This window comes from Typha angustifolia, chromosome 13, assembly GCF_048772165.1.
Source record: "Typha angustifolia cultivar Huaian chromosome 13, ASM4877216v1, whole genome shotgun sequence".
NCBI lineage: Eukaryota > Viridiplantae > Streptophyta > Magnoliopsida > Poales > Typhaceae > Typha > Typha angustifolia.
Genome location: NC_133251.1, coordinates 13,837,600 through 13,865,253, shown reverse-complemented (window position 1 = coordinate 13,865,253; position 27,654 = coordinate 13,837,600). Strand labels below are relative to the sequence as shown.

Genomic DNA, 27,654 nt, shown 5'->3' with positions numbered 1-27,654 from the left:
TATATATATGTATGTATATAATATTATGTGAAAACTACACAGGAATCGAATCATGAGTTCTGACTAAACCACACGTATGCTTGCGGTTTTTAAAACAGGCAGAAGCAAAATAATGGTGAAAAATAACCAAAAGAAGATCGATGCTCAGGAGACTTAGAATCGGATATTGCCCGCACGATCCACTGTTAGCTGTATCGTAACAACGTGCATCGAGATTAGAACCCTGTAAACCGCCGGTGAGCTTACCGCAAACTTTTGTCTTGGTCGCCGCTTTCTTCTCTTTTTTTTTTGATAACATCACCAGTGTAACGGTATTTTGGCGGCACGAAGAGCCCCGATACCACCTTCCCGTCTTATAAATATCTCACGGTTAAGACTCCTCGTCTCTCTCTTTCTCATCTTCGTTGATCCACTCCGATTGATTCCCAGGTCTCGAAACCGTAACCTTAGGGTCGTCTCTTTGTGTTTCTCTCATGGCTGCTCTCCGATTGGTGAAAGCGGCGCTCGGCTTTTCGCGGCGGCGCCGGCGATGGGTCATTCTCACCGCCGCCGTGGGGATGTCTGGGTACGGTGCTTATAGAATCTACCACCTCCCTTCTGTTGTTCGGAAGCGCCGGAAGCTCGCGAGGCTATACCGTGGTCTAATCGCCATCGTCGACGCCGTCGCCTCCTCTGCCGAGACCGTCAGCCTAGTCTCCTCCGACTTGAATAGCTTCCTCCGGTCCGATTCGGACGAGATTCCCCGGAGTTTGAGGCAAATCTCCAAGCTTTCGCGGTCGGAGGAGTTCTTGACCTCCCTCTCTACCGTCACCGAGGCGGTGACCAAGGGTCTCACCAGAGCCCTAAGTTCCGGGTCGGAGACCGAGTTGATTGAGTCGGAGACTCGGAGTAGTTCCTTTGGCTTGTCCGATCGGGTTCTTGATAAGTTATTCTCCTCTTCCGGGACAGGATTCGCCTCCGTCGTGGTTGGAAGCTTCGCGAAAAATCTTGTGATTGCTTTCTACTCTGCCGAGAGTAGATCTAGTAGTGTATCGGACGATCCGACGGCTGGCGAGCCGCGCTGGCTCCAGTTCTTGACCGGGGACAAGGGGAAGGAACTGATTGCTAGTTGCATACAGGTGTTTGTGAGCAAGGCGGTCACGGTATACCTCGATCGGACGCCGACGGTCAGCAGCTATGATCAGCTCATCTCTGGAATCACTAACCCCAAGCATGAGGCCAAGGTGAAGGAACTCTTGGTCTCGGTCTGCAATGGTGCCGTCGAGACCCTTGTGAGGAGCTCTCATCAAGTAATGACGGCTCCGAGCTCGAGCACGACCTCGAGCTCAGTGTCATCTGTGGTTGGAGTAAGTGTTAGTGACCAAGAAGGAAGAAGAAATAAGTCTTCTGAGGAGAATCAGAGCAAGGATTGTGGTGGGTGGGTCAAACAAGTCTCGTCGACATTAGCCGTTCCCAGCAATAGGAGGTTAGTGCTCGACTTGACGGGGAGGATGACTTTTGAGATGGTGAAATCTTTCCTTGATTTCCTGATGCGGAGACTGTCTGATGGTGCAAGGAAAAGTATTAGCTTTGCTCGTGAAGAAGTGGTGGAAAGGGGTTTAGAAGTGGTAAGGTATCTCAGTGCAAAGACCGTGGCGATTTTCACTGTATGTCTTGCATTATGTGTGCAGGTTTCTATTGGGACGAGACTTCTGATGCCTGCATGAGTAAGATGTGTTATCAGAGTGTGAGATTTTGGATGCTTTTGCTATGTGTAAGAATTGCTATTCATCGATTCTGCAAATATTGTAGTAGAGTGAAAAATTACTTTTGATGAGGAGTCATGATGTTATTTATTCACTGATTAGTGATGGCTAAATGTAAGTGCACACATTTGATTGATTGATTAAACTGAGATTATGTAATATATATTTTCTTATCATCTCAAGTACTCTTTGTTACGAGATGCAAATCTAAAATAAAATAAAAAAACAATGACATGTAAATTGTTTACTTGGACAAGCTTGAGGGAATACATGCTCTAGGGCACATACTATTATTGGGTTGTTGTTTAGTTAAGTATGTTGTTAATGTAGTTTTTCTTTTGTCCTCTAACTTTTCTCCTCTATGTTTCTTCTGATTATTTGATCTTCCCTTTGAACGAGTATTAAGCTATTCTTCACCTTCGTAGGCCAAGTAGCGTTTGATGTTTGATTTTTCTGAATATGCAGCAACAAGTTGCATTGCATTTCTTTTGACTTTTAGATTCAAATCTAAAATACCCTGCACTGGTTGATATGAGAAGATCTCATTGTGCAAAGGTATGTAGCATGTTTCTGTTTTACTGATTGATCAATTCTGCTCTTGCTTCTAATATGTCTCTCAGTTTTGCTTTATACATGTTGAGGTTTAGTCATCCTTGTTTCTTGCTTATTTGTACTCTTCTTCTCGCTAGTTCATCCTTATGATGTTTGATTTCGTAATCATGCATCTCTTTGTTATGACAAGTTCAAGTAAATTAGTACAGGTGAAATTGAGGTTTACGAGGACGATTCTTGAGTACCTTCAGCATATAATCATGTGGTCATCCAGACATTACAGTAAGTGATAATGAATCAATTAAATTTTCTATTTCAGATTCTTTGCGAGTTTTAAACATATGCTAAACTTCCTTTGTTGTTGGGTAGAGGCCATAATTATGATATCTTTTGTGTTCGCCTAATCTTATCTTTAATCTGTTATGTTGCTTTAGACAAATTGCTAGGATGAATTTAAATTAGCGATTTCATGATAAGAGATGGTGCACAGTAATGGGTTGAGAGAGAATTGTGTAAGTTACACTTTGCAGTACTAAGAGTAGAAATCTTTCCCTCTGAATTTCCTTCTTTCATAGGCTTATGGCTACTGAGGCATTTTCAGACTTTGACATGTGCCTCCAGTAATCTAAACCATTGTAGCTTTTGATTTCTATGATTAGCTCTTCAAGAACCTATTTGATCTTCTATGATTTTCTCAGTTTCTGACAAACGAATTCTTATCCATTTTACATTTTCGACCTTTTTCCTTATGATATGTCCTCATATTTATCTTTGAGCTATCCGTTGAATTTTAGGCATCTTTGAGATAGATCGTGGCCAAGTCTTCTCTGTTCTTCAAATTCATGGTTATGGTCTCAAAGTTTGGTTTTTCTCTTTAGACTGAATGCACACATCTTCCATGGGTAGAAAGAAATATTTGAAGGTATCCGTGAAACAATCTTATCTTTAAAATTAAAACGTGAAACTTAATTCTTTCTAGATGTTTTGTCAATAAGCATGAAACATAAGTCCTTCAAGATGTCAATCGAGCAATTTGTCATGTCACTTGGCATCAACGAAACCATGGTGAGCATAATGAAACCCTCTAACAATGATGTCTATACATATGTAATGTGTTGGAGTACAAATTTTATGTTAAAATTTGAAGAAATGAAAACACTTTTCAGCCTATTTTGCATCGAAATTGTAAAAAAAACCAACCCCAAGATGGAGGGAGAAGTACTCTACATTTTTCACCTGAAGATGTGATTTTTCGAAAAAGGTATATTCAGCAGTAGCAAAATTCAGACTGTTGTTTTTCTTCTTGTTTAAAAGAAGCGCCTTATATATTACATTTTAAGTTGAAAATTCAAAATTTTGAACTAAATAATTGAATGCTCTTTCTGCCTGAATTCTGCTTAGCTCTCCAGCGGCCTGCTGCAGATCTCCAAAATATGAATCTTCAGCAGTTTCCAAGCTTCATCATCTTCAAGCTCTCTCAAGGTTCCTCCAAGGTATCAGCTAGCTCTTCTTTCTTGGATCCACTGTTTCCAGATCTTTCTTCATTTCTATTATGTTCATTACTGTTTCCTGACCTTGTCACAACTTCTCAGTGATTTGGATGATCAGTAGTTGGATGATTGGGTGGACCTTTTTTTTTTCGAAGTTGCAATTCCTCATTCATTCTGCAACCATTTTTAGTTATTTGAAGTGACCGATTGACCAGTGGATGGAGTTCATCAGTGATTGAAATCCATAAGTTCTTGAACATGGGGTTCTTGGCGTCTTGATAGGGCGTTTGGCAATCGCTGTCAATCATCAATTATGTTGAAATTCTTTATAGCCTCGAGCCCTCAGCAAGGTGCCATTGTTGGACTGTTGATGGACCTTGTCATAATCTGTTAGGGCATGGAAAGTTGAAACCCTGTTGAGGCTTAGCATCTGGCGGTGACCTCTTCAAATTGAAACCTCTATAGCTAGAGTTTATCTATCCAGCAAGTAGCAGAACTAGGCAGCTCCAAGCAAGAAAAGTTGGTGCTTGGTATGAACTATGAAGGCAAGGACAGCACCCAAAACTGTAGAGAGAAGACCCCTTCTTGATTTCATGCTTCGGAAGCTATGTTTCTAAATAGTAGATTGCAGAATAGAAGGAAAACCAAGTTCAGTGAAGACTCAATATTATTCACAGGAACATGTAATATTACTAAAATGAATAAAAACTTATATGGTAAGTTTTGTGGCAAAACTAGTTATCGAATGAAAAAATGATTTGTATAGGTGAAACATTGCAGATTAGTCTATCGACGTAAGTAGTTGGTTACGTATTGAACTAGTAAAGGTCAAATTTGGTTCCTTCCTTTTGCTCACTGTAGTGTCTTCCCCTCAAAAGAAATAAAATATATCCCCACACTTTGTTGCACAGATGGTTTTATATCATTAGCATTCAGCTACATGATTCAGGAAAGTTTGCAGCATCCTGTTATAATTTCATCCTTGTTTTCTAGAAATTAGTCACCTAAATGATCCTCGATGGTTATGCAGGTTTTGAAAAGTAGGCACGAGATGGATGATGTTTTTGTTCCAACCAATTTTGTTCGTCCTGATACCAATAAGTATAAGGGTGATGTCAGACAAATATAACATTCCAAAAACAAGTCCACATTTTGGTTATGGCTAACATCAAGTTATTCTGTTGTTCGTCCTTTTCTAAAATATTTATGCAATAACTGCACAATGGAGTCTAAATTTAAGTTAATCTCTTATTGATTGATTATTCATGTCCTATATGCTTTAAATGTCTACTCTGTTTTAATCTTATAGAAACGTAAACTTTATTCGTGCTAGCTTTTTACTTGATTTGAATCATAATATGTTTTAATCTTATCAGACTTCTTTTTTCTTTTGATATTCTATGTTGTCAAACGTCCTCACCATGAGAGCTTAGTGTTCCCTGCTTCTGTTTAATCTATAGAGTTTCAAGTGAGGACAAACTGAACCGTGCAGAAAGAATAGATTCAGGTAACTTAGCACCTTGCTTATGTATAATGGCAGAAAGCGCAGAGGTCTCCTACATCTCCAACCTTGGTTCCCAAAGGCTAAAGCAAAGCCTGGGTTCACCTTCTTTCTTGCTGACTTCGAAGAGGTTAGTCGACGTCTTCTGTTAAAATTGGTCAAGTACATTTATCTGGCTTTTGTAGAACAGGTTTCTTATATGTGGCATTCATAAGCATCACATCCCACCACTATATTTTTTTTGACATCAGAGAACCAAGATAGTCACACTAAAGCAGCTAGAAAATTTATTATAGCATAGGCTAAAGCATCACAGTATTGATTTGAGTAAGCTGCTAGATGTTTTGGGGGTTGAAAACTTTCCGTATTAATTTGGATATCCATTAAGTGCCTGAACATGATCTGACAGCCAATTAAGGATTCCCAAGTGTGACAGCGGGGAAGCCCTGCAACCAAACTCAACCAACCAATTTTAGTAGAATTGATAGGTTTTCTTTTCTATTACCAAGAAGATCATATGATCGACTTCAACCCAAACAATTATTATAGAAAAGTTATTTAATGATTTTATAGTTTAGCTAAACGGCTATGCAATTGACTTAAAAGAACAGCACAATAGTTTAGAATATACCTAAGTGGCTTTTTGTTCAATCCATATTTGCCCTTCAAAATTATAAATGATATATATAAAAAAAATGGCTTTGAGGAAGTACCCCGCTAATATTAATATCTTCCTCCCAAAGGCTTAAGGCACTTAGGAAAAATAAATCTTATCCCCTCCACTTACATTGGATGGCTCACCAATTCAGCAATTGGCACTCGACCTTGGAGTTAGTGGCATTGAGGACCACTGGGCTGTCTCTGCAAATGGATTTGGATACGTCCCTGTAACTTTTACCACTCCATTAGCATGCATTGGGGGACTTCTTTTCCCTAGTGCTTTTCCCATTGGTGGATTCCTACATCAGAATCCTCCAATAAGTGGAAAAGCTACAGCGACAGTCCCTAGCCCGTGAGGGTTCTAAACGTCATGGCACCATAACTAGGAGATAGTGAGTAGGCATCTATATGTGGATATGCTATGCTTTAGATTTATAGCACTTTACATAGCCTAAAGATTTCTAATAAATGACTACGTGAAACAATGGAAATTGTTTCTGAAACTAAAATGGTTAAATGCTGTTGCAAGGTAAGATAAGAGTGTGATGAAACTAAAAGGTTTTGGCTTCTAAGTTCTAACATATTAATTGTAATCTGATTTATTGGTCCTGCAATATATTTACTAAGATCAGTTTTTAATTGATTTACATTGGATGTAGGGCAAGGGTCAGTTAGTGTGACTCTAGTGTGCCTAACTTAGAGAAACTGTATTCACATAAAGATCCAAGAAGGACACTGATTAAGAAAGGAGAAACGAATGCCCGGTTCAACTAGCTAAAATCACACAATCTATCTTTTACCACTTTGTATGCTTTCAATTATCTAAAGTTGCGAGGAAGAAACTTTGAATAAGTTAGGTGATTACCCAAACTGTAAGCAATCTAGAACGTATGGAAGATTTTTTATCCATGAACGCCTAGTATGCGTTCATAGGATTCAATGTAACAATCCCACCAAACGTTGGACTTCTTATGAAAACCGAATATTTTCTTAGTTTTGTCAAACTACTGTTGGAGCTAGTTGTGGAATTATGTCCACATACTATTCATGAATACTTCTATTTCTTAAGGTCTGGAATGGAGTGGTTACCAGTTAATCTCTGAAGCTTATGAAGTCAGTGTCATATATTGCTTAATTAATCTTGTTAAAAGCTATCAACCTGTGATAGATTTGCTTCACTTGGTCTGTCATATAGTCTTGTAAGAATGTTAATGCCGCTAATTTATACCTGAAGAAATACCAACACTAATGATGTATTTGCCGAACACCAGGTGGTGTTGTTTAGTACTGTAGTTCATGCATATCGTTCAGGTCATTGTCTAGGTTTTTGTTCGAGTCTTTGACAAAAGCCAATAGACATAAGCATCATTTTTTGCATGACAAAGATCTTTAAGACCCGGTTACAGTGCAGTTTCCCTGTTGTGTCATGGAATTTTGTCGACTGACAGTTTGGCTCATAGTAGTGAAGTCAGAAAAATATATAATTAATACTCATTGCTAAACTATTCTATGTTATCACTTAAATTGTGGACAAATATTCATATTAATTTAGATGCACAAGTCGATTTGACATAACTTCAAAACCTAGCTATAAGATTGATGAGAAGATCAAAGAAACAAGACTCGAGAGAAAACAAATAAAAAATAGAAAAGAAAGGTGAAATAAAAAGAAAAAAAAAAATTCACCCTGCAAACTGCCAAGCTCAGGGACTAAACTGATAACCAGAAATCTAAAAGAATTTCTAAAATCAGAAATCCATGCAGCATGAAATCCTAGCTTTTAATTTTGTTGTGTTTTTGTATCTTATTTTTGGTTCTATAGGTAACAGGAAAGACGAAAGGAGGCAACACTAACTTGCTCTTATTCTAGAAAGTTTTTCATGTGATAATAGTCAACCAACTATAACAAGGATAAGATAGTCTCAACCATGTTATGGTTTTACTTGTAGTTTGGTAGACCTAACTTTTTAAATGACAAATGAAATAGACCTTGTAACCTAATAGATTGCTCTCCTAACATAATATTTTTAATCTCTTATAGCTTCTCTTCTCTAGGTTAATACTCTTACAGTATCTAGATTATGTGATAAGATTTTGCAAAACAGAGGAACTGAGCAAATTTGTAACTTTGTTATCAATTGCAGGGTTACAAATGGAGTAACAGTTGACTAAGCATACATCACAAGCCATTCATCAAGGCCATGCAGCTTTACTCCTAATCCTTCTAGTTATGCTTCCCTTGGGTATAGATGTAGTCTGTGTGAGCCACAAGTGTTCTCCTCATCAAGCATTCCTCATCTCCCTCTTCTCCACACCCTTCATCCAGTTTCGCAAAGTTGGCCTCCTCAACTCCCTATGGATGACAAGTAAGCAAACTATGTAAGATAAAGACTCCATAAAAGAAAAGAAGAAGAAGAGGAAGAGGAAGTGGTTAGTCTACATACCTCTTCTTGGCCATTAATCCTTGGGTCTGCAGGCTCTGGTCTCCCTGCTTGACTGAGAGAGACAAGGAGGAGGAGGAGAGCTATCACAAAGAGGGAGGTATGCTTTGATGACATGCTTGATATATCTTATATCAGCAGAGGTTTGGAAAGAGAGGAAAGATCGGTTGGGAGAAAGAAAGTGTTGGGCTTATACAGAGATTTATAAAGAGATTGGTTGGGAGAGTTGGGGGGAAGAGAAGAGCAGTAGACCTTTAAGTAGATGCCCATAAATGTTGTTGGGGGTATGATTGATAAATTCCCGCGTGGTTGTATCCCATAAGGTGGAAATTTTTATTTTTAATGATTCGCAGCCAATCACTGTCTTCCAAGTAGAACAGGTGTAGGAAATTCCTGCAGCTACGGTTCTCTGGCCGACTAGGTTGGCTTAGTAGTGGTCGAACGCGGATTTGGTGTTTGATTGGTATGCGCCCATCTGCTCAGTGTTCATACCAATCTTAAGTATTTCTTGTTCACATTATCAAGGAGAGAGGTGCTTCGGCTCGCTCAGCCCTTTGACTCCCACGAGATTATCATAATTATGTCTAAAAATAATTAAATAATAAATATATACAAAGAATCTTTTGGATTGCATATATATTTCTAAATACACTATAGCTTTTTTAAAAAAAAAATATTATTTATAAGCCCAAATACTAGATGTGGGCCGAACAAATGGCCAACTCTCTCTAGACACAGAGACACTTAGGTTCAACTGAACTTTTAGCTGCTTAGTCTAGGTTTTAAGTCATATACGTTATCGGATAATTGCTCCGAAATAAACGCCACCGAAACGTGCTTCAAGTCGTTACGCTGTTGAACTGTTCCTCCAAGTCAACCACACTGCCGAGCCATCAACTAAATCGAGCCAAGTCACTAAACTATCAAATAATATTTCTACAATATTATTTGGAGTTGAAGTCGATCCTATGACTTTCTTTGTCATGAGTTGGTTGGTGATTTTATATTAAGATATCGGTACATGGATCTCAGCTAGTCAAGCGATATTATGTAAATGATAATATTTGCTGTTATCTATTAACTTAGGACACCATTCCATATTCACATAAAATAATAAAATATCTGGAGACTTGAACATAAGGACAATTTAGTTTAGTAGGTCTCCGTAATTTTCCGCTTGTTTCTTATTCAACTAGGCGAATGCTACGTTCTGTTATAGCTTCCACAAGTTCTTATGTGGTTATTTTGTAATTATTCTGGTCTTCCTATTAAGGTGTTACTTGTGCCTATCATTTTCTCGTAGTTCTTAACTTGTGCCTTTGGTTAATCTATTCTTCCTGTTCTTTTGCTTGCAAGAGGTGAAATGCGATCAGAATAAGAATACGTCAATTGCTTTGGAAATAGACAACAAAGGAAAAGAAGAAGAAGAAGAAGAACAATTCCAAGTCAATATGCTACTATTTCGGAAAATAAATTCAACTAATTCTCCATGAGATTCGCTATTAAACAACTAATTTTGAGCAACTTTATATGCTATCATATCTCAAACTATTCTAGATACAGTGAAGTATGAAAAGGACTCTCCCTCTGTTCGCTGATGGCCCCCAAAACAAATAATTTTCAGAGAAGCACATAGTTTTAGAATTAAAATAGTCAAAGTTGGTACAAGCAATAATAATCAAGCATTTAATCCTAACTTTTTGGTTCATTTATACTAATTCTTTTCCTCCAGATTCTTCAAAGATCTATTTTCATAGCTTTCTTAATAAAGATGCTTATCACATTGGTTGCAAGTTACCTAATGCAACCTTTGAAAAATATAACTTAAAACAGAGAGAGAAAGAGAAATGTTGGAAGTATACAACTACTATACACTGCACGTTGACAGACGAAAGATGAGGGTTGTGCATTCAACCTCTAGAAAAATTAAGCTTTGGTACCTTATTAAATAACCAATTAATTCAAAAGCTTAAACTGTTTGGCAATAATCCAAATTGATATTTAGTTGTCAAGTTTAATCAAAGGACCGTATGACATGAATGGAAGTTGACAGAGTAATGAACTCAAGTAGATAGGAAGATTCGATTTGGCAACCATCCCATCTGAAATTCTTAATTAGTTGCTATATAATAAGTCAAACCATGCAAAACTATCATCAAAGGATTGCAACAACCCACCACAACGTCTTTTCTCTTCCCCGTTTTCGGAGTATTCCTCTCAGGAAGTCAATACCTTCACGGCTACTTAGTGGATTTTTCTCGTCATAGAATTTGTCTACGTATACTGATATGCTTGGTATTAAAGTTCCCTTATCTTCAAAAACTTCTGGAATGGAGAACTGATAAGGATTCCTTCGTGGCTGCAGAAGTTTCAACAGTAAAATATTCTACGTGGCAGTAGTACAAATATAATGCATAAGAAAATGACGAGTATTAAATAATGCCGTTGGTTAGAAACTTACGAAGATCCTTGTCATCGATAGCATTAATATTTCTATGATATAATTATAGTGAGACCTTTTGTTAGATAGAAGTGGCGTCATGGATTTTCCAGACGAACGGTTGCTATTTTCGTGTCCATTGCATTTAGCATCAGTGTAGCTGTAAGCATTTGTCTGAGCATTATATAATTCTTACTGTTTAAATGTTGTGATTCTTTGCATGTTCATCAGTGTAAGGTGGCTGGTGAGAGAGAGGAGACTACTGCATGTATAGCATGCAATATTTCTTTGTTAGCTCTAACAAGATAATGAATGATGAACTCTATTTAATACTAGTGAATTCAAATTATATGTTGGTGGATAACAAAATTCTGAATCCGAATCTATATATCCATATCTGAAGTCTGAATTGAGATCTTTAAAATTTCTATCAATTCGAGTCAAATCTAATATTATATTTATATTTTAAATAATATACGCGTATGGCAGATTCGAACTCAGAATCTGTGTTATGACACTATATGCATCAAATACTATTAATTTTTTTTATGTTTTATATTCTGGAACTATCAACATGAGGGTCTTTATTGGACCACAAGATGATCTGGTACAAATTCTCTCTCAACTTGCAGATACTAAGATCAGAATGCATGGAAGAATAGCAGCCAGAAATTTATGTACTGCCGTTATTAAATGCCAACATCTTTCTCCTTCTCTCTTTCGACGCCAGCATTTAACAATGATACATGGATGCTTGAATACCAGTTGCACCTGTGTTTCATCAATGTTGACAACCTCACAGATGAAAAGTATGGCGATTGAAGATGATATCTATCTTATCTTATCTTATCAAACTTGAGACAGACATACTATGTAGACAGCCGGGAATGACTTGGCTTGATGCAATTAATAGTGGAATGAAAGCAGCTTATAGGCTTGGATTAGATGAATGCTTCCTAGTGGATGAGAAGGAACAGAGCATTCTGTGATGTGGTGAATAGATTTCATCCAAAATGATACAAACTGGCACATCAGATGAAGAACTGAAAACCATGACATATGTACTTGGTAAGAGCTACACCATCAGTGAATACTTCCACAATTCATTTGTGTTCTGATCTCAAAAATATCAACCAAAATGATCAGATATCTTTATATCTCCCATGGTGCCAAAGATTTTTTTTTTTTTAAGGTATGATCCAAACACTAGTTAACCAATCGATTGTTTGTAAAAAGTTCCCAATCCTTAAATTAAAGTAGGTTTAGATTGTATACTAGTACATATACAGCTACAACTTACACACCCTTACCTTTTCTTTTGTCCAGATAATTGGGAATATACTCCCATGTCCACTGCAAACTAAGTTCCAGGCAACACTAAATATACAAAGACTTGTACCCATACAATTCTCCATACCTTCTTCTCCTCTCCAAGAATCTCTCCCTAGCTGGAAGAGCAGGAAGCTGTGACAACTTCACCACACCTTCCTCCCTAACCAAACAACTATGCTTGCAAGAGAGATCAAGCTTAAGCCCAGCCTTTCCAAACCCAAATCCAATCCCACCTCCCTTGCCACAATCCTTTGCTGCCTTCCCTTCCAACCTTGAGCTCTTGGTGCACTCTAAGTAAGCAGCAAAGAAGGGGTCTTTGGGCTCCCTTCTTAATCTTTTTTTAGCAGAGCATGCAACTGGGGTCCCAAATGGGCAAGGTGGAAGTGGGAGGTGAAGTCCATGGGGTAGGAGCTTGGTGGCATCTCCATTTTGTGAGGCTTTGGGGTAGTTGTCAGGTGTACTCATCTCTCTTGGTAATGAATGCAAATATGCAATTAGTGGTCTGGATTGCAAGGCAAAGGATGTAAGGATTATATAAGGGTGAGTGCTCCCGGATGGCTTAGTTTATGTTACTTAGGAGAGTGGCAACAAAGCGTGGAGGGAAGAGGTGGGTGTTTCTTAATTCCTCTTGGATTTTTACCAAAAGGAAATCTTTGTGGGGTATCTTGGTGTTGCATTGCTTGGTTAACCTTGCATGTGAGTTTGGAACAAAATGAAGAAGTTCCTTGCATGGACAGCAAATCCAAATTTGAAAACTTGACTCCACTTGTTTTTAATAGTAGTGGAATTTGCTCAACAACTTGTGTGTGGATAGAAAGCTATTTATTTTGAGATTGCCATGCAGTTTAGTGACTATCAAGAAATAATGGCTTAAATAAGGAGTTTAAGTTGATCTTGTAGACAATAAATGCAATATTGGCTTATCTATGTTATGTTGGAAATGTCAAATCTACCGGATTGCCAAAACCTTGAAAGTGGACTGGACACACAAACAAAAAAGAAAAAAGAAAAAAAAAAGAAAAAGAAGAGAGAGAGAGAGAGAGAGAAGTGATGATGGATTTCATTTCACCACTTTAGGCATCTTGTAGCAGTTATTGTAGTACCATCCATTTGCAATAGCTACTTCACAGTGCCAGTCACTACTCATTCTCGAGTGAGTTCAAGCCCATAGTTCCACTGACTCACTGTAGGCTCCTGTTAAAGCAATCATAAAAGAGAGCATGATGCAAAAGAGGAATCCTTGCAGCTTGACAACTAAGGAGAAACAGTATATAGTCCGTGCTTGTCATTCACGCCCAAGAATCGCAATTGGATCTATTTCTGCACTCTCAGCTGAGAGGAATGTAGTACGAGCTTAACTATAGCCTGCAATAATAAGGCAGATGCTCAGAGTTCCAATGGCAAAGGCTGCACATATAATGCAGATGACCAGAAAGGCAATATACCATTCAAATCTGGACTCTTTATAGTACATAGCAAACCAAGAAGTTTGTACAATAATTCCACTGCCCAGTAGGTGGTGAAAGTTTGAGACAAGACTTACAATGGGACCAAAGAACTTATCCTGACACAGTTTTAATCCATCAGACAAGAACGAACAACCACATGACTGTAAGAAGATGCATTCTTTATCCAGAAGAAAACATTGGTTGAGAAAGGCCTTGAGTCTTGTTGAAAGAAGCAACTCATTGCAAATTATATAACATAGCATATCAAGCAAGAACAAAGTACAGAATAAAGGAAGAAGAAACTTGAAACTGAAAGGATGAAATTTAAGAACTCAAACTAAATGCTCGTTGTCCTAAATTTAAAACAATGCTAAAACTTCCCATCATCCTCTAAAAGTGAGGGTATGGTTGGGTGATTTACAAGGGTTGAGCCGAGATCATCGAACATGCTGCAAATGCTGTCGTGGGCTTTGTGGCTCTCCAGCCTGGGGCTACTCCCGGTGCTGCTTGATAGCGAGCCAAAGGTAGTCTTCTGTAGGACTCCTGTTGGTGATGACTCCAAAGGCAGACTCAAATCCCAGCGATCTTTCAAGAAATTTAGAGACGATGCTGAGCAGTTCTTGTTTTCATCCTTTGGCGCATTAGTGTTCGTCAAAGCCTCCCCTAGGGGTCCACCCATTGAAGCCCCTCTGAATATTGGTAACCAACTTGCTTGCTGATCACTTGGACTGCTTCCCACTCCGAGACCCATCTGAATGGAATCAAGCCCCCGAGATAGTCTAAGTGGTGATAGAGTTTGCTTCTCATGATAAGGAGAAGAGGAGGACGATGAAAAGTCTGATGAAGCAATGGGCACAGATATAGACAATTGGGTTCTATCTGAATGCATTTCTTCTACCATAGGCCAGGTGACAGCAGAGCAGTCAGAATGGTTCTTAGGCCAGTCATCAATGAAATGGCGCAGTGAATGGGATTCCGGCTGTTCATTAAATTCAGATGAAGGGATAAAGTTCATATGCTCTGAACAGTTTTTAGGAGAGTTCACAAAGGAATTACTGGAAATATGTCCAATGTCTGCTTTGGAATTGGTTTCTTCAAAGGGATTGTGTAGTTTCGAGGTGGGAAATGGAGTGTCTATAGATTTCGGAGTTGTCGAAGTAAGCAAGGACAAGTTCTGGGAGTCCTGGACATGATCTTTTACATTTTCTTTATTCATCATTATCCTGCTGAACATAAAACATCAGTACTAAGAGCAAGAAGGCATTCTTTCAGAATAACTTGAAGCCTTGCAAACAGCATAAAGAAATTATGAAAAGAACAATACTCCATAGATGTCTAAAAGAGTAAGGAACATGGAAATCTCAGACAAACAAAATTTTGCCAAAAATACCAATATTTCGAATACCCTTAAATTTAGTAGTATGGCTTTTTCAGCCTGCTATAGAAACTCATATTTGTTTGAGCTACCTACTAAGATAATGCCAAAGGTAGGAAAGTTGCAATACCACTATAACAAAATGAACTACCGAAGGGAGAGTCATCTAGGTTATCAAGAGAAGATGTACGAATTCAAAGATGTGGACCTTTTCTCATAATAGTGTCAAAGTAGATGAAAGGAGTTTGACCAAGTAAAAAGAAGATTGCAAGTATATGTTTTAGAATGGTTTCCTCAAGTTACCTTGTATAACAACTTTACTTAAATCGCCATACATAGACAACTTCCAGCACTTTACATATGCAGTTCTTTGATTATTGGCTACCATCAGTGAAACCTTGAGGAGAAAATGAAAAATTATTTTCAGGTTTTTCCTTCATAACACTGTTGGATCAATTCTATGATCCATGATGTTAGAATGCCTACTATATTTAGCTCTAAGTTCATCCCGTTTCACCTTTCCACAAACACTATTGTTTCCAAACTTGGCAGGTTTTCTTGCTGTATTATAGAAGCTCAACTTGCAATACTTGTCTTTCACCTGCAACTAGTATTGCATGGTACAAGGAAATAAGTGTGAACGGCAGATCTTGTAGACAATCATGAGGGCCCAATATGCAGCAAAACGGGCATTCTAGATATTGACAGTTCATTGCTTGTAACAGTTCATTACTACAAGCAATGAAGTGGTTAAATAATCAACTAGATTTTCCTAGAAAAGATAACAGCCCCTGGTAGCATTAACGACTACGTGTTAAACAACAATTCCTTAAATAAAATGCAAGCACACAAAAGTACATTATTATATAGAGTCATATATGTATATGTATTAGTACCACAAACAAAAACATATCCCTATTTTCAAGATCTATTGTATGATTGTATCAGTATCATGTCGTATCTATATTGATCTTTCAGACCTCATGACAAAAGAGGGTGCCCATTTCGCTAACCGCTAATCAATATGTATAGCAACTTTTCACAAATACGCTGACTGCTCAAAGGAGCCTTCTTTTGTCTTGTCAAAGCCATCTTCATAACAATAAAGACAACGGCTGTTACACGTTCTACCCAACAATGAGACTCATTGGATGGTTCGTAACAATAAAGACAACGGCTATTACATGTTCTACTCAACAATGAGATTCATTGGCTAATATGTTATGATTTGGAGTTGGACTAAGATAAGAGCCTATGAAACAACAGAATAGATGTAGCTACAGACAATCATATATTTTAGAATTCTTAAAATTTGTAAAGCACTTTTGGAACACTGTGGCACACAACTCTGAAAACTAGGAGAATAGGTAAAACCAGGGAATTATCAAACTATGTCAACTTATCATATTTTTATAAAGAAAACAAATTTGTGTTGGAAGCTAAAAGACAAAAAGAAAAGAACATTCAAGTATCCGACAAAACAGTAACTTTTTTCTTAATTCAAGCAGCTTATGCAGTTATGAAGAATGCATATAAAGGAATGCCAATTTCAGTAGAAAGAGAAATGGATATGACAACAACCAAAAATATTGGTATATGCTTTGATGATATAACCTGAAAATAATACTTAAAAGAAATCTTATTTGATTCTACCTGTTGAACTGTGCAGGGCAGGGATCGGTCATATTTGTGGCCAAGTTTTTTGTCTGCTGCTCCGAAGCAGGGAGGTTAGTAGAAGATCTGCCGCCAGTAAGGGATGAAGCTGATTGTGAAGTTGCAATGACAGGCACTGCTTTCGCGGCATGGCCAGATTGGCCTTCCACATGCTTTCTTGAACGATGGCGGCCCCGGTTCATGTGTCGCTCGCAATACTTCTGGTCAGCAACTGCATCCCTTGAGCACCGCCATTTCTTCCCGTCTGTCCGACGGCATCTACCGGGCTCTGGATCACCATTTCCAGAATATCCCAGATGGAAAGATCCCCACCCCCCTAAAACAACAAAAAGGTTGTTCTTTAAAGTTCACTATTTCAGTATCAATGCCAGCAAAACAAAACGAGGAACAGTACATCCAATAGAGTGTCAGGCTAATCACAACTTCCAATCTAAAGTTGACATGAATCAAGAGACTTAAAAAGGAAAAGATATTGAATGACTAATCGTAATAGTATCTTCTACCGTTAAGCTTTTACTAGCATGGCATTAGAATCACATTAAGCTTTCTTGCATTGTAGATCTTTCCAAGTAAAATGTCTAAAAAATCATTGGGTTCCTTCCTATCTCTTTTGCTAAGAGAGGAGAATCTTACATGTACCTGAACCAAAATAACCAGCAGAGGAGGGAGGAAAGCCATAGGAGTTAATACTTCTTCTGAGGGGAGTGAGCAAACTGCTCGGTATGGGCACATTTGCAACGATGTATTTGTAGATCAACGCCTGGTGTTCTAGCTCTATCCACTGGGTTGGAGTGAAAGGGCCCCTCACCCTTGTCAAGGCCCCATGCATATTTGCATCCAAGCCCCCAGAACTCAGTCCTGAAGCAGAAAAAGAAAAAGGAGAAGAAAGATAAAGAGGAAAGGCAAAAAGGGAAGTCAGACCACACCGAGTGAGAGACAGCAGAGAGAACAAGAGAAAGATAGAGAAGGGCAAAAGAGCATGAAAAGCTTGTGATCATAGAATCTGCAATAGAGGGGCAAGCAACAAAAATGCGCAAACTCATAAACTGAAAATGCAAATCGATTCAAAAGAAAAAAGAAAACAAAAGAAAAAACAAATTTGAGCTTGTGGGTTTGCTTCCTTTTTTTCCTACTGATCTTATCATGTATGCCTCCTATTCTTTCATCCTCTCTTTTTTGTGATGAAAAAAGAGAAACAGAAATATGCCTCTCTAAAAACTCCACCTTGAGGCCAAGATCCATCCATGGCCCCAAAATAAATAAGGCAAACTTTTGCTTAACAAGACTCAAAAACAAAGACGAAAAATGCCATGAAAAGACCCCCTTCCAAGTTCCAACCAAAACCGGAATCCAAAGGAGATGCCACAAACAAGAAAAGGGGCAATGCCAGTACCTTCATTCCTAAGATATGAATGTGTTGAAGAGGATGACGACAGATGGTGGTAATAAGGCAAGGTCCCATCGCTGTTGACCATCATGGTGTCCGGTTTGGTTGATGGGGTGAAGCTAAGCATTTGCTCTCCATCAGGGAAGAGGGGGTGGCAGTTTGAGTTGGATCCAAGCCACAAAGGAGCCGCCTTTGTGGGTAATGCCAGCATTGGCTCAGTTCTAGCCATCTTGAGGAATCTCCAATCATGCTCCTCTGCTCCCATCCCCTCTCTCCCATGCTTGGATAAACTTGATCCAAGGAAACCCCTTTCCCTGCTGAGTTCAACTTCTGAGGTGGGAAATGGTGAAGACATGCCACCACCCACATCGGAACACCCATCCACCAACCCATCCATGGCCACAACCCCACCTAACTCCATCTCCTCCACAAACAGAGACCAACTCTATTGCATGAAACCGAGGGGAGGTGGGCTCATGAGTTGGGTCGCTGTTGAAGAAGAAGAAGAAGAAGGAGGAGGACCATTTTAATGGTGGGGTTGGAGAGTGATGAAGGTTTTGGTTGGGCTTGAGCTCAGAAACAGGCTGGTTTTTGCTTTTTAAGAAGGTTAGAGAGAGAGAGAGAGAGAGAGAGAGAGAGAGAGAAGGGGGGAAACAAAAAGGGTTTTGTAGTCAGTTTTTGGAAGGCCCTTGCAATTTTTGGGCATGCAAAATATCTTTTTTTTATATAATTTACATCCAACATAGATTTACTATTTTAGCCTCCGGTAATTTAGCTATGAGCACCTCTACATTTATATTATATAGTTTCTCTCCCTAGGCAACTCCTCTCTCTCTCTCTCTCTCTCTCTCTCCCCCCCGTACATTTATCTATGTGTGGAAGAGGATGCATTGTCACGTGACTCTACGTACCAAATCTTAGACCCTAAACAAAACCTATTCTCCATAGCCCCACTTTCTTCGTGAGATAAAAGAAACAACCAACTGCTTCAATTATCGTGCTTTACATACATATATATATATATATTCCCATGTATTAATTAGTGCGATTCGAAGTATGCCTCCATCCCATTGACTTAGAATACTGTTAGATTTCAACTCCCACACAGCACCTCTACCATTGTTATACAAAATACAGCTATTCTTTTCTCAAATTTTAGTACTGCAGCGACGAGAGAAGAGAAGAGATAATTTAAAAAAAAAAAATTAAATAGAACTTCTCTTCTATTTCTCAGTTCTTAGTTCACATTATAATACTATAAAGTATTTATACAAAAAAATTAAAGTATTTTTTTAGGGTGAAGGATACCTCTTATGTTACTTTTATGGAGCAGCGAAGATAATATACGTGGAAGTGTGAAAATTGATAAGAAAAATTCTAGTGTTTAAATATTTTATACATATTATGTTTAATATAAGTTGCACTCTAGTATTAAAGTCACCTTTCTGATCGAAAAATGTTATAATTTAGTGTTTGACTCTCTCCAAAGTTAAAGAAAGTCGTTACAGATGGCTCTCTCCATTTATAATCCAGCAACAGTCTAGCTAAATAATAGCCAATCAGTCTCAACAAACATGAGTATTTCTTGGTCGATAAAGACTATAAGCTCCTTAAGTTACAAGCTAACAAGACAAATTATTGATAAAGTAGGTGACTTTAATGTCAAAAAAAGTTGTTCTTCGCATCCTCCAAAACTCAACGGTTGTTATACTATACTCTAAAGCACTTTAATCCATAATTTAAGATATCCAACCCAGAAAACTCGATATCCCTCTAAATTATAGCGATGCGTCACACCTGAGTTTATGTTCTTAAACATTTATTACACTGAGTTAGATTCGAATTGAAATTTAGATACCTTACTCTCATTTAATGTATGCAAAAGTTTAGATTCAAATCGACCTACAGCTAGTTCTCATTTTTCTTCTCCTTTCTCCTGAATACTCCAAAGTACACAGAGTACGTACGTTGCGGTGATGATATCATAGCAGTCTAAGCCGTACAGTATTAGACCAATTGGCATCAAAAAAAAATATTTAAATGCGTCCAGTGTTATTAGCCTAATCTAATTAATATAAGTAACGGTAGCATTTGAGGATTAGCAGGTAGATAGATAGATGGGGGTGGGGTGGTGTCCAACTCTTGCCCTCACGTGGACCGCGCTCTCGCTTTACCGTACTTTTGTTCTTTTGTCTTTGAACCCCCCTCCTTTTAATTTAATAACGGCTTCTTGGTCAAACTAATGGCTGATTTGTTAATGCTAATTTATGAGGTTCTTCCTCCCGAGCGTTGCAAGCAAAGTAACGAAGATAAACACGAAGGTTTTATTTTATTTTTATATTTTTACGAAGAGGTCCATCGTGGGAGGATGAGGATTGTGTGAGATATTTTAGTCTCTTTGGGGGTGGTATTTGAAAGATTGAGAGAGAGAGAGAGAGAGAGGGGCACGGGGGGCTTCGCCTCCTCGTGGCCGACACAGTGGTGGGGACCACGCCAGCTCATTTGAACCTCCTCGCTTGTCACGTCTCTCTCCGAGCGACACGTGTCGAAGCACCGAGTAGATGCTTATCACGTACCAAATGTCCATTATGCCCTCCGCTATTTACCTCCGTCTAAAATGTCGGAACTTTTTACTTTTTAATGCAATTAAGTTTTAACCGATCTACTATTGATATCTATTAAGATCCTAAATATATCCTATGTACTTCCATGACCTATATATTACGAAAATAATACTAACATAATAGATTTAAAAAATAGACCAGAAGATAAAAAAGAAAATAAAGAGATATTAAAATGATAATGGATTAAAGTAATATACTAATTAATAAATATAAAAAAAAATTAGATAAATGAGAAGTATGTATCATGAAGTGGTTTTTTATATTATTTTATTATGTGTACGTAGGCATGCGAGTTTTGCTCTACAACATATACCCTCCTCCTGGGGAAATGCAAGCGTTGGAGCAGCAAATGAGCAATTAATACACAACGTACCCTTCAAATAAATCTTAGTTTGTTAGAGCTACTGTTTATGTCCTAGTAGTTTTGCGGCTCAATGATCAAAGAGAGAGAGAGAGAGAGAGAGAGAGTGAGGATATCGAGGTGATACATCCAAGAAGGGTTGCTTGTAAACTGTACCCCTCCCTCCTATGTACATGAATGCAAGCTAGCTACTACTGAAGCCCAGTTCCAATGTGATAACGTAGCCATGAACACTGCCTCTCTTGTCTCTATCTTAATGCTCATTTTATATATATGATATAGTTGTATGGACAAAATATATATAATAGTGTAGGTCTTTGTTATTACAAAGAGCCATGAGTGTGACGCTAACATCCTAATTAATACAACAGTATCAACCTTTCTTCTGTTTGTGTTGTTGCCAGCTGAGCTGCTACTCGCCTACGCACGTATCAGATGCTGCCACATCATCAGAGTTATAAAAAGGATAATAATATCTCAACTAACTAAGCGAAGAACATTAATGCTGATTGACGTCTCATGTGAATAAAAAAAAATTACAAGATCTGGAGTGTAGATTAATTGCTATATTATAATTTTCCTTTCCTTTGCTGCAATGCAATGTTGGTACGTAGTATCAGAATCGTGTTCTGGGATGAAGAAGAGAACAAGATAGTAGTCTTCCAATGAAAGAAATATGGTGGGAAGCCCGATGGAAGATGCCGTACCTAGTTTACACATTCCTAAGATAAGATGTAACATAATTAACCTACCATTATCTTATATTATCCACCTTCAACTACTGCACTCTCCAATGCATATATAAAATGGGATATTTGATTAGATGTCTAGGTCTTAAGCCAGTGATGTTTTGCCTATGATTAATAAGTGTGCTGATTGGCTCGTTAATCTTAGCAATTTTATTAATTAAATTTGTTTTAAATGTAAGCCGAACCTGATTAAACTGGATTAGATTATTTTTGACAGAGGCTAGCTGCTTCTAGTAAACTAAGAACTAAGGTGGCGTGCACGGCCTAGCATGCGAACGATGGAATCTTGATTACTTAAATGGTTAATCACTATTTAATCTATAATGAGGACAAAATGTGTCGATCTATACTATTAGGATGGGGATTTCATATTCCATAACAAAGGATCTAAGTATAGATTATATCATAATGCACGGATTTCCACAGAAACGAGAAGTACGAGATGCATACAATATCATCCTTATTTTACTAGATAAAAGAAGAGTAGCTACTTGTCTCATAAAGCAGAACTACACACACACACACAGAGGTAATAATCTGATTTAAAAATCATAAAATTTTTGATAGAAAATAATTAAATAAATTTATAGATTACATAATATAAAATTGTGTATAGCCGAGTTTAGTATTAAATACTATTTTACATAATTGTGAAATTTGTACTCTCTTTAAAAAGTAGATAGAAAATTTAACGTATGAATAAAATAAATAAAATTATGTGAAAAATTAATACAAACTAAATATACATGACAAATATATGTGAATGATTAGATTCGGTCACGAGAGTATGCACCATTTTTATATTCGGGCGGATTACTTGCTTTAGATACTAATGCATTACGTTTGGGTTCAACCAATTGAATTCGATAAGATTTGAAATTATAATTGGTAAAAAATAATTTTTGAACTTGACTCATGAAAGCGAATCAAGCCGTGTCGGGACGAGAACCACTGGTGTTGTATGAGTTGAATTACATATATACTTTTAGTTACAAAAATAAGAACATCTTTTGTGGGGCCTAAAGCTGATAAGAATCTTAATATATATATACCATACTAATATTTCTTAAATATATAATATGATAGTAAATTCAGTTTTTTTTTTAATTCTCATGATAAATGGATATATGATATTAGATAACCTTTTGAGCTTTTTAAATCCACTATTAATAATATTAAAACTCTAGTTAAATTTGAGCTCAAAGTTAATAAGAAATTTGGAACATTTGTAAACGAAGATGATTGTTGTAATGGAAGTTAATTATTATGGTGGAGGATATGAGTACTTTGAGGACCACAAATGGATTCTTTTTCTTATTTTACTAAAACTAGATCTGAATCTCATCAGAGCATCACACTTGAATCAATCAAGAGATATGTCTTTATCTGCAGCAAGAGCACGGAAATGATTTCTATACATCATAAAAGATCACCACCAAGGCAACAAGTACCCTTCTATGAAGCAACTAAGGCCCATTGTGCCCAAAATAAATAAATAAATAACCCAGCATCCACTACCTTCATAGTACAATGCTTAGTATTGTACAGTGATTACAGTTAGGTAATAAGTTAATTTTAAATATTAAATTATTAGATGATGGACTAATAAAATTCATTACATTAGATAATCAATTAATTTAAAATCTTAAAATAATAGATAATAGATTGATAATATATTATTATGTATTTTAACATGTACCGTATCAAGTTGAGTAGACTTTTTATAAAATAATGCTTGAATTAGCTTATTACATATCTACTGTCTTATTATGTATATTATTATTTTTAAATATACTGACAAGTAATAAAAATTTTATCTTCTCTCTCTTGCTTTGTCTCAATCTTATAGAAAAAATAGGAATAGATAGGGGATTATAGGATTTATCTAAGTGTCTTTATATTATATTAAAGGAGAGTTTAAAAAAATATTAAAAATATAGGTGGATTTTTAACTTTTTATTACAGCATGTTAAATCAAGGATATTTTGCCCGTACTTATAAATTTATAATCAGATAAATTATTGTAAGGATATCAAAGTGAAGATCGCTGATTGGATAACAAGTCAGCAGTGTTATTTATTTCTCTAAAAATTTGGAAATTAATCTAATTTTCTAATAAGTTTGAAAAACAGACCTAATTTGCAAAACTAATTCGAAATTTAGGCATCCGATGACATCTTTAGGTACTCTTTTTTTTTTTTCTTTTTTTTTTTTTAATTAATCGGGTAGCCGAACACAAGAGACGGATGCATTGCCACGAGTCCACGGCCACGCTGTTTTCCCGCCACAGAAACGGCTCTATAACGGTCGCTCTCAGCTCTAACCCAAGAAAGAAGGACGACGACGACGACGAGTGTAGGGTTAGGTTTCCTTGTTCCCCCTCATTAAACCATCAATGGCGACCCTCTCTCTCCAATCCCTTTCTCTCTCGCCTCATCGATCACTCCTCTCCTCTCCTCTCCCCAAACCCTTCCCCACTTCTGTCTCTCCCCGCCGCCCCATCCGCTTCCACCGACCTATTCGGCCGGCGGCGTCGATGGGATCATCTGCTTCCGTCGCTTCCTCGTCGGACTCCGGCGCGGCCGTGGTGGACGCCCTCGGCGATGCCACCATATTCGCCGCGTCCACTGGAGAGCCCGTTTTGATTAAAGATCTCTGGGACCAGAACGAGGTGAGAGCTCCTTTCTTACAGCTATCTGTGATAGCATTTCCGATTGGAAGTAATAGAAAGATCGTTTTTTTTCCTCTTTTACCTAGTTTAGATTAACTAATTGATATCTTAATCAAATATAAGAGTGATGGACTTCATCGGATCTGAAAATTTCTATTGTATATAAAATAACTATGTTAACGATTTCAGCTTACCTACTAGAATAATAGGAGACTACTTGATTAGCTTAAGGGTCTGATGATGAAATCAGTAACAGCGATACAAGTGGAGTCTTCTATATCCGACTATGGAGGAATCAGGTCGAGTCTTCTATAGGCGGAAAAATGATTGAGTCAGAATGAATCAGGTGGAGTCTTCTGAAGCTCCAGATTAACATTTCTCATGGAATTGGTGGAAAAGATGATTCAAGTATCTTACTCTGAGCTGATAAGCTGGTTTATTTCTTTTAATCTAATACACAATGTGACATTAGTTTACACAGCTAATTGGTACTTATTTTATTTGCTTTCAACAATGCTCTCTTATACCGTCATGCTGACTATTTTTGCAATCTTTCTGCAGGGAATGGCTGTAGTCGCACTTCTAAGACATTTTGGATGTATTTGCTGGTGAGAGTATCATTTGGTGACTATGCAATTGCTTTGTCGCTTCCCCTGAGAAAATTGAATAACTTGAAATTCATACCAGCTAAACAATTAACTCATATATTCTAAATCTGAGAAATGACTATATCTCCTTTCCTGTGTTTGTACTCTTAAGCTGGGAGCTCGCCTCTGTTCTGAAAGATTCAAAGCCAATATTTGATTCTGCTGGAGTTAAGCTGATTGCTGTTGGTGTTGGTACTCCAGATAAAGCTCGTATTCTTGCTGAGCGGGTATTCATCCATCTGGCTTTCAATTATTTACTGTTTAATTTAAGGTGATAGATATGAAGCACATATTCTTATCAATTGCTTGTGATGAATCAGAACCCTTGGATCTATTGATTTCTAAACCATCTTCTCTTGTTGATAAAGTTTCATTATCAGTTTATGATTGCAATCTTCTACCTGCACCTGATGTCTATTGCCACCTTCCTTTATTTGCCTTTCAATTGTGACTTTTGGTGTCAGTTTAAGAGTATCCATGGTGTTTCCAGGTGCAATGAGGTGGTACATTTCTAGTTGATCATTTATCATAGAATTTTGTCAACCAGACCAGCATTTTGAGGACGTAATGTCTGCAACATGTTGTACATAATTTGCAGTCTGACTTAGGGCTGCTTCTCTAGAGTCAAAATTCAACATATGTGAGAATACTTGACGATCTATTCTTTTTATTTTCCTTTTCTGAGAGCTTGGGCTTCAGTTATAGTTGCTGATATCATTTATACTACTGCATATGTCAATACTGTTTCTTTTGAAGCCAGAATTCAACTGTTGCAAATGAGGAGTTTTAGCATTTAATCCTTCCTAGGATCACAAATTTAAATAGAAGATAATTTAAATTTCCCATTCAAAGTTTCAGACTTTATGTTCAGTAAATGTCATTATATATCATTAGATCTTTGTAAATGTGTTTTTCTTTTGAAAAACTTTGTACTATCTGTGGGAATTAACTGTTTGACTAATTTTCAGTTGGCTAACAACCTCTTTATTTTCACATCATGCAGCTTCCATTTCCACTGGAATGCCTTTATGCAGACCCAGATCGCAAGGTAATGATTCACGTTGAAATAGCTATGAACCATGCATATGCCTAAGCATGTGAAACAAAGTACATATAAGCCAATATAAAAATCTTGGAAAAGTCTTCTCTTGGGAAAAAAAAAAGAGATCCTGGAAATGTTGGGTACTTTACAGTAGGGATAAGGTGTTATGTCACAATTTTTATATCAGTTGCAATTTCTGATAACGAAATTAATGAGCATTTCCAATTTAATCATTAAGAAAATGTCCTTCCTTTCAACTGATACCTATTTATTAGAGTACGAAGTTAAAAGAAAATGGTACCGTAAACGTAAAGCATGATGACAGGAGCCACAATCCCTTCCAAAAGTTTGATTGCCTAACCTGTTTTGTTCTGTAATCGATGAAAACAAATGAATCAATTCATTACCTTGGTGACACCATTATAAAAGTTCATGAACAAGTCTTCTTACGAATGAAACATTTTTCTTTAGCCTGAGAAGGCAATTCCATTGTTAGTTATAACCATTTCCATTTCCTCAATGTAATCGTAATGTATCTGAGACTCGTTGGGTTATTTCTGCAACTTTTTTTTATAAAATACTTTTTTCTTTTCAAACCAGATATCTGTGCCTTTTATCTGAGATGTCTTTAACCAAATATCTGCTTCTTGTAAGACCATGAGCATTACTCTCACAGCCTAACCTTTTCAGGCATATGACATCTTGGGCCTGTACTACGGTTTGGGCCGCACGTTCTTCAACCCAGCAAGTGTAAGCATCAGATAATCTCCAATAATTTGTCAAATTTTAAACTACATTTGATAAGAGAAATTCAACGTGATTTAACAGGCCAAAGTATTTTCGAGAATCGACTCCATTAAGAAAGCAGGAAAGAACTACACAATTTCAGCCACTCCAGACGACAAATCCAGTGTCCTACAACAGGTGCAGTCTTCCTTTCAGATTGTATATGCATAGGGGATAAAGAATCTCATATGAACTTCCTTGCAAGGTCTTAGTTCAACAATCTTGATACTTAAAACTATTTGGTCCTCATGTTCTTCAGGGTGGAATGTTTGTATTTAGAGGGAAGGAACTGTTATATGCAAGGAAGGACGAAGGCACAGGCGATCACGCTCCTTTAAACGACATACTAGACATTTGCTGCAAAGTTCCAGTTGCATGATAGTGGAATTATAGGACATATCTTTCTTGGTATTTGGATGCACTTACTTTGATTGGCAGTTACTGCAATTTATGATCCTTACAGATGATATTTTATTGTGATGATCTCTGTGTATCTATCTTTTATTGGAAAAATCAAACTGTTGGATGTAATTTATAGGGCCTGAATGATAAATTTAGAAACCTTTTTCAACTTCTGGAATTGGGTGTAATTTACAAATTACTCCTTCAATTATTCAATCTCCAAATCTATCCAGAATCTGCTGGCATTTAAATCCTTATGGCATGTTCTATGTGAGATTACTTTCAATTGCAAAGGAGATATACTGATGTGATCATTTTCATAGTTTC

General features: G+C 37.3%; 3 protein-coding genes and 2 long non-coding RNA genes across 8 annotated transcripts; 3 read left to right on the top strand and 2 right to left on the bottom strand.

Annotated features, from left to right (window-relative positions):
* Positions 1–168: 168 nt before the first annotated feature.
* On the top strand, positions 169–1,869 carry LOC140774510 (protein PHLOEM PROTEIN 2-LIKE A10-like). The gene has a single exon (XM_073117530.1). It carries the CDS (start codon positions 474–476, stop codon positions 1,704–1,706), a length of 1,233 nt encoding a protein of 410 aa, XP_072973631.1. The 5' UTR covers positions 169–473; the 3' UTR covers positions 1,707–1,869.
* A 146-nt stretch (positions 1,870–2,015) lies between these two features.
* Positions 2,016–4,471, top strand: LOC140774694 (uncharacterized). 2 transcript variants are annotated; one of them, XR_012106635.1, is made up of 4 exons: positions 2,016–2,300; positions 2,507–2,579; positions 3,699–3,790; positions 3,890–4,471. It is a non-coding gene; the product is annotated as an uncharacterized lncRNA (long non-coding RNA). The 2 variants fall into 2 exon arrangements; XR_012106634.1 differs by having other exon boundaries at positions 2,016–2,579.
* Positions 4,472–7,990: 3,519 nt separating this feature from the next.
* Positions 7,991–8,651, bottom strand: LOC140774411 (uncharacterized). The gene is made up of 2 exons (XR_012106591.1): positions 8,393–8,651; positions 7,991–8,301 (listed from the first exon to the last, which is right to left on the bottom strand). It is a non-coding gene; the product is annotated as an uncharacterized lncRNA (long non-coding RNA).
* A 5,014-nt stretch (positions 8,652–13,665) lies between these two features.
* LOC140773016 (growth-regulating factor 6-like) lies at positions 13,666–18,667 on the bottom strand. Of its 3 annotated transcripts, none has more exons than XM_073115323.1 (4): positions 18,052–18,667; positions 17,292–17,516; positions 16,638–16,974; positions 13,666–14,835 (listed from the first exon to the last, which is right to left on the bottom strand). In XM_073115323.1, the coding sequence occupies exons 1-4, from the start codon at positions 18,464–18,466 to the stop codon at positions 13,980–13,982; spliced, it is 1,833 nt and encodes a 610-aa protein (XP_072971424.1). In that variant the 5' UTR covers positions 18,467–18,667; the 3' UTR covers positions 13,666–13,979. The 3 variants fall into 3 exon arrangements, with proteins under 3 accessions (XP_072971424.1, XP_072971425.1, XP_072971426.1); XM_073115324.1 differs by having other exon boundaries at positions 13,667–14,832; XM_073115325.1 differs by having other exon boundaries at positions 13,667–14,835; positions 17,298–17,516.
* Positions 18,668–24,102: 5,435 nt separating this feature from the next.
* LOC140773854 (thioredoxin-like protein AAED1, chloroplastic) lies at positions 24,103–27,496 on the top strand. Its single transcript, XM_073116624.1, has 7 exons — positions 24,103–24,450; positions 25,012–25,058; positions 25,210–25,324; positions 26,101–26,145; positions 26,830–26,889; positions 26,968–27,063; positions 27,185–27,496. Exons 1-7 carry the CDS (start codon positions 24,175–24,177, stop codon positions 27,302–27,304), a joined length of 759 nt encoding a protein of 252 aa, XP_072972725.1. The 5' UTR covers positions 24,103–24,174; the 3' UTR covers positions 27,305–27,496.
* Positions 27,497–27,654: the final 158 nt, after the last annotated feature.

Coding starts and splice junctions, on each gene's coding strand:
- LOC140774510 (XM_073117530.1), top strand. CDS start 474: ATGGCTGCTCTCCGATTGGTGAAAGCGGCGCTCGGCTTTTCGCGGCGG.
- LOC140773854 (XM_073116624.1), top strand. CDS start 24,175: ATGGCGACCCTCTCTCTCCAATCCCTTTCTCTCTCGCCTCATCGATCA. Junction 25,059..25,209: donor CATTTTGGATGTATTTGCTG/GTGAGAGTATCA, acceptor TGTACTCTTAAG/CTGGGAGCTCGCCTCTGTTC. Junction 26,890..26,967: donor CGTTCTTCAACCCAGCAAGT/GTAAGCATCAGA, acceptor GTGATTTAACAG/GCCAAAGTATTTTCGAGAAT.
- LOC140773016 (XM_073115323.1), bottom strand. CDS start 18,466: ATGGAGTTAGGTGGGGTTGTGGCCATGGATGGGTTGGTGGATGGGTGT. Junction 16,975..17,291: donor TTATTTTGGTTCAGGTACAT/GTAAGATTCTCC, acceptor TTGTTGTTTTAG/GGGGGTGGGGATCTTTCCAT. Junction 14,836..16,637: donor TGCCCTGCACAGTTCAACAG/GTAGAATCAAAT, acceptor TTTTATGTTCAG/CAGGATAATGATGAATAAAG.